Raw genomic sequence first — 7,006 nt, forward strand, 5'->3', positions numbered from 1 at the left:
GCGCCACTCCACACACTTTGTTCTGTATCACTGAAATCATCTAGACAAGACACCAAAACTCAGCATGTATATAACATGGTTTTAAACCTCATGGTTCCAGAAAGCTAAATGCCATCAATTCCATCATGTATAGCAGAGGTAAGCTACTTCGACATTCCCACCGATGTCAATAGCACCCAGAGGCAGGTGCAGACCATTGTGTTGTATGAACGTATGTTCTCATTTATACACACCCAAACATGCATGGGCACCAAACATGCATCAGCACCATTGTGCAACAGCATTCATACCGAGTCACTGTCAGAGCTCCAAAAGACAGACTCAGTCAAAATGAAGGCTCAAATGGTCGACTATTCACACTCCATTTAGAAGAAGAGCCCACAATGCAGTAACTCCTCTTTTCTCAGTTCCAACCGTTTTTGGATTTGCTTTGGTGAACCCAATATTCAATCTCTCTTTACACTAGGTCCCCTGGTTATCCTCCTCTATCATTGGCTCCAGCACCAAGTCCACTTGTGGCATGTATCCAGTAGGTTTCGCGATTTTGTTTAATCCATTAAGTTTTGCATCGATCTCACTAATTTGGGAGTGATCTTTGTCTCCGACAACGAATTCATGAACCTTGCCATTGACCTCAATCCAGGCCTTCCCCAGCTTCTTTGGTGCACTAGCACATATTCTCAGCTCCTGTAGTTTGTCAACATCTTGCCACATTTGGGCATCCGCAAAGATTTTTAGCATAAGCACATATGCAGCAGCATCATTGGCATCCAATCGCATCACTTCAACAAAGCATCGCCTTGCTAGCTCTACATTGTGGTATATTTTGCAACCACCAAGTAGAGACCTCCACACAATAACATCTGGTATCATTGGCATTGCGTGAAGTAAATCTGCCGCCTCATCCAAGTAACCTGCCCGGCCAAGAAGATCAACCATGCAGGTGTAGTGCTCAATACTTGGCATGACACCTTTATAAAGTATCATGTATCTGAAATAGCAACAAGCTTCTTTGAATAGCCCTGCATGGCTGCAGGATGTGAGAATATGAGTGAAAATCATATGGTCTGGCCTCAAGCCTTGTTGTTGCATCTCATGGAGACATTGGCCAGCCAACCTACATTTTCCATGCATCGCACATCCCGCAAACATTGCACCCCATGACACCACATTTCGACTAGGCAAACCCAGTAATGCTTCGTAGGCCTCTTCCAGACTCCCACACTTACCATACATATCCACAATGGCACTTCCAAGCACCACATCTATTTCCACTCCACTTTGTTTGATGTCCGCATGTATCCGTTGGCCCTGCCATAATGCACCAATGCTCCCACATGCTTTCAAGATGCATAAAAAAATAACTCTGTCAGCATGTATACCCTCCTCTTGCATTTTCTTGTAAAGTTCGAAGACAGTAAAACCATACCCACGGTTGGCAAACCCACCGATAATTGCACCCCAGGACACCACATTTCGCATTGGCATCACATCAAACACTTTTTCTGCCTCTTCCAGGCTCCCACATTTAACAAAAATGTCAATGAGCGTGCTCCCTACCGCCACATCTGACTCCAGCCCATTTCTGATTATTACATCATATATAAGTCTGCCTTGCTGTGTCGCCCCAAGGCCACCACATGCTTTCAAGAGACACAAAAATATCACTCTATCAGGCTTTACTCCCTCATGCTGCATTTTCTTGAAAATCTTCAAAGCATGAACACTGTATCCATGCTGAACATAGCCTGCAATCATCGCACCCCACGATACCACGTCTCGGTTATGCAATGTGTCAAATACTTCACCGGCCTCTTCTAGGCTACCACATTTTGCAAACATGTCAATCAAGGTGTTTCCAATAACTTGGTCTGATAAAAGTCCAGCCCTCATAATTCCTTCATATACTCGCCGACCCTGACCAATGTCTCCTATAAGGTTACACGCTTTTAAGGCCCACAAGAAGCTAACTCTGTCTGGTTTTATGCCCTCCAACTGCATTTGATGATAGAGGTCGAGAGCGCTCCTGCCCTGTCCAAGCATGATTTGTGCTGAAATGATCGCATTCCAAGTGTATAAACTTGGTTTTAGAACCTTGGAGAATACTTTGTTTGCTTCCAACAAACTCCCGCACGAGGCAAACAAGCGGATAAAATGGTCCCCCCAAAAGGAATTCGAATCCAATCCACTGCTTACCACCAGATTATAAACTTGCCTGACCGCTGCCAAGTCTTTCCTTCTCCTGCATGCATCCAGAAGGCAGTGCAGGATGTCTCTCGACAGAATTCCCTCCTGCGGCATTGAGTTGAGAATGCAAAATGCATCATCCATCCTTTCCTTTTTACACAATGTGCTAAGTGGTCTAGCATATCCAAAAGTTCCACCCAAACAAAGCACACCTTGGGTACCAAGATGTAACACAAGGACAAAATCAGAGGCGACCTTAAAAAGATCTAACTGAACAACATAACTGAGATAATGGCTCCGAAAGGGTTTCATCAACCAGCAAGCTTCAGCCAATTGCCGCGGCAATAGTCAAGTCTGGAGTCGACAGTAACTGACGGATTTAGAATGCAGGTTCTACACCTACAAGGAACTCTTCCCTTAACCTCTGTGTTGATGCGCCTTAAGTTGCTTCGATCAGAGGAACTGGAATTGTACCTTACAAAAATCGAATGGACTGATAAACAATGGAAACCACTCCTCTATCCAGCCCTAAATTTCTGACTAGTCTGCCGCATCCGACTTATTATCAACACATTTGCAAAGAGGATAAAAACAGACTCGCAGTGCTGAACCGACGAGTGAGGAGTGAGAATGACAGACTTTCGTTGCAAATCTTTGATCGAGGGGGCTGGAGCGAGAAGCTATCACGTAATTGCTGAGTCGTGCATTGACCAATACGACCTTTGTAGAAGTTTTCTCGTGCAGAAGCCAACACAAAATACATGAGAGAAAACTTCCTCAGTACAGCTCGTCTCCACTCGATGGATATGGTTTGCTACATCTATGGTTACGGTAGCTACCTGCATGAACATGGAAACAACACCATAGAGAGTCGCTCACGTGGCCGATGCTAGTAGTGATCTAATAAAGCACTTCCTCCACCAACTTGAAGGTTTGGTGTAAGATCTACGATGTTTATAACATATCAACTTCGCATCCTTGCTTTTCTCGAAAGCCCTCGATCACTCTGTTTATGATGTTATAGAACGAGCAAGTGAGGGGTGCTCTCTCATGTTAGAGATGCCTTGAACGAGTAAGAGATGCAAGGGTGGAGGTGGGGTCTTGACATCTGGAATCTTAGGTGCTTGGGAGAAAAATCAAGAACTCACAAGGCTCTTTGTCGCTGTGCAGGTGCATGTCTGCCCCTTCAATCACATCTACGCTTCTGTCTTCTTCTGTCCCTACAACTAGGTCATGAATGTCTATTACCACGTCTGTCAATGTGTCTCAAGAGTATGTGCAACGCACACCCCGCAACCCACTCTTTGTAGCTTGTCCGATTACAAACAAGAGCCATCCACAGCATATAGTTCCCTTTAATGCTAAAAGAAAGGATGCGAAGTTGATATGTCGTTTTGTTAGAGAAAAAAAACATCATAGATCTTACACCAAACCTTCAAGTTGGTGGAGGTAAAGTTTCACTGGAAGTGCTTTTTCACATAGTTAAAAGGCTAAAGCAAGCAAAAGGCTAAAATTGATAGAGCTATGTGCCGCTCCTGTGCCTGATGCTAGTAGTGATCTATTGAAAGAGGGATACTATAGGGGAAAGGGCATTCTATAGGGGCTGTGTTGGTGTTTTTTTTTATAAAGGGGTGTGTGTGTGTGCGAGAGAGAGAGAGAGAGAGAGAGAGAGAAAGAAATGTAAAACGAACAAACCCTAATGAGAGAGGAATTACATAACGCCCAAGAGAGAGAGGGAGAGAGAGAGAGAGAGAGAGAGTTCTATACGGGAATAATAAGTGTGTGTGTGTGTGTGTGTGTGTGTGTGTGTGGTGTTTAGATTTAATAGTCCCATCAATAAATGAGCCATACTATTAATTCCACCATTTGGATAAAAAGTTATATATGAGACAAGTACAAAAATAATTACGACATCTAAGTTGGGACTTGCAAAATTTTGAGAGATTGCAAAAATTCTAACAAAATTGATAATTTATAATCATATTGAGTTTGAAATAGGAACAGAAGATTGGAAAAGGGCGTCGAGTCCATCAGTAGTCCAGGTTCCAAGGTCAAGGTCCACTTACCTGCCACCATCAAAACAAACCATGTGTTAGAACAACATAGCTTGATATGGGTAGACAGGTAATGCGTGTGCACCCTAGCTTGTTATTACTTTACCTAGAAACTTAAGACAACCATGAAGATTCTAATGTAAAAGGTATATGTATATGTTTAGATTAAAAAACACGTCATCACCATGGAGGGTAGTCCACAACCATGTTTTTATGAGTAGGGGTTATTCTGCACTCGTGATTAGTAGTCAAGGACCATAAAACCATCAATAATCTAAAAATTTGGAAACAAAATTGCTATTGTCAAACAATTATTACATAGGCAAAGTATCATGAGGAGATGGGTAATCCACTACCTCAATGATTCATGATGGTATCCATGAAAAAACTTGAACATTTTATTATAAATCCAATAGGGTATTTAGCAAGGTAACCATGAAAATAATTGCACTTTGTAATATAATTCCAACAAGGTATGGAGCTAAAAAAGTTAGCACAAAATCATTAGAATAAAACCTATACAAGAAAGAAATACTAAGAGACTTTAAATTTACAATAAAGAAAAACGGTAAATATTAAAGTATGTGATGATGAAGACAGGGGTAAATCAAACCATGATTAGTAGAAAAAAGATGGAAAAATAAAAGATTGAACCAAAAAATAAAATGCAATTAGGAAAACTAAACAAAGAAGAAAAACTTAAGCAAAGAAATAATTACTTATATGGTTAAATGATTGGTAGAAGTGTAAAGAAACTAAGCAAATTGCATTAATTTATAAAAAGAATTTGAAAGAAAAAGGACCCACAAAGGGCAATTGAATCCCGTACTTGAAAGGATTAAAGAAAATAAACTGAATATAGAAGAAGCAAAAAATTAAAAGGAACACATAATTTTGAGCATCTTTATGAAAAGGTTTTTTTAAATAAGAAAGAAACGTGTCTAAAGCAAGTAAAACCACACGAATTCAAGACTCATGACAAGTTGTTACGTAGGGTGGAAGCACAAAATGAACAAGATTTGGAGACGGGAGTGATCATGGAGTGTTCAAGACTTGTACACGCGTCAACCTTCTCTGTCTACTTGTGTGTGTTTAAGTTGCTACACAATGGTGTGAACCAGCTTTAATTACCTTTGCAGGTAAGCATCGTAGGGAAGCCATAAGGAGAGCTACGGGTGAGCACATTAGAGAAACAAGCAAGCTCTACGAATGGTATGAATACATAAACCCTAAGAGGTCACGTGAAACTGTGTTCCCGGTAATCGCCAATCGAACAAGCAGCAAGGAGAGAAGGAGCGATGCTAGTCGAAGGAGAATAAGGCAATAAAAAAAAAAAAGGTAGGCGACATAGTGGAGAAGGGAGTTGTTAAGGAGCTGAGCCAGTCGATGTAGTGGAGAGGACAGCGCTGCTAAGAGCAGAGTCGCAAAAAAAAGTCGTAGCCTGTAGCCATGAGGCGCAACCAAAGCACAATGAAGCCCAACTCTATAACCATGATTAGTAGAAAAAAGATGGAAAAATAAAAGATTGAACCAAAAAATAAAATGAAATTAGGAAAACTAAACACAGAAGAAAAACTTAAGCAAACAAATAATTACTTAAGCAAAGACTAAATGATTGGTAGAACTGTAAAGAAACTAAGAAAATTGCATTAATTTATAGAAAGAATTTGAAAGAAAAAGGACCCACAAAGGCCAATTAAATCCCCTACTTAAAATAAACTGAATATAAAAAGAAGCAAAAAATTAAAAGATACACATTATTTTGAGCATCTTTATGAAAAGGTTTTTTTAAATAAGAAAGACACGTGTCTAAAGCAAGTAAAACCACACGAATTTAAGACTCATGACAAGTTATTACGCAAAGTGGAAGCACGAAATGAACAAGATTTGGAGACAGGAGTGATCATGGAGAGTGATCAAGACTTGTACGCATCAACCTTCTCTGTCTAGTCATGTGTGTTTAAGTTGCTACACAACGGCATGAACCAGCTTTACTTACCTTTGCAGGTAAGCATCGTAGGGAGGCCATAAGGAAGCCATAAGGAGAGCTACGGGTGAGCGCATCAGAGAAGCAAGAAGCACTATGAATGGTATGAATCCATAAACACTAAGAGGTCACATGAAACTGTGTTCCCGGTGGTCGCCAATCGAACAAGCAGCAAGGAGAGAAGGAGCGACACTAGTCGAAGGAGAATGTGGCAATAAAAGAATGAAAGGAAGTCGACGTAGTGGAGAAGGGAGTTGTTAAGTAGCTGAGCCAATCAATGTAGTGGAGAGGACAGCGTTGCCAAGAGCAGAGTCACAAAAAAAAGCCGTAGCCTGCAGCCATGAGGTGCAACCAAAGCGCAATGAAGCCCAACACTATAACTCAGCAAATGCAACCCCCGTGGCTCTCCGAGTTGGCTCAAAAATGGCAATATACGCCAAGAACAAATAAGGAGAGCAAGCATAAATAACTGTGTAAGGGAAAATTCCAAGAGCTAAGTAAGTAGCAAGACGAGTGAAAGGAATGCAACAAGAACAAGTACATGTGTGAGGTTGGCCATGCGAGACTTTCTATGGTGAGTTAGGAAGAAAAAGGGTACCGAGGTGCCAAGTAAATGCACAGGGAGCTACGACCAGCTGAAAATACTACATTGTGTAGGTGGAAGGAGACCCAAAAGGAAGGCTAGTACCTCCAAGACGAGTCAGGATGAAAGCCAAAGAGAGCCTAAGACAAGATTAAGATAGCACAGTGGTGGGAAAGTGGAAGGTAGCCGAGCTGT

At 41.4% G+C, this 7,006-nt stretch overlaps 1 protein-coding gene across 1 annotated transcript; it reads right to left on the reverse strand.

The window, feature by feature from the left end:
* Positions 1–371: 371 nt before the first annotated feature.
* LOC147894618 (pentatricopeptide repeat-containing protein At2g34400-like) lies at positions 372–2,544 on the reverse strand. The gene has a single exon (XM_087385234.1). It carries the CDS (start codon positions 2,497–2,499, stop codon positions 463–465), a length of 2,037 nt encoding a protein of 678 aa, XP_087241360.1. The 5' UTR covers positions 2,500–2,544; the 3' UTR covers positions 372–462.
* Between the last annotated feature and the right edge of the window lie 4,462 nt (positions 2,545–7,006).

This window comes from Dipteris shenzhenensis, chromosome 14, assembly GCF_047967505.1.
Source record: "Dipteris shenzhenensis isolate YYH24624 ecotype China chromosome 14, Dip_SZ_1.0, whole genome shotgun sequence".
In the NCBI taxonomy this organism is placed as follows: domain Eukaryota; kingdom Viridiplantae; phylum Streptophyta; class Polypodiopsida; order Gleicheniales; family Dipteridaceae; genus Dipteris; species Dipteris shenzhenensis.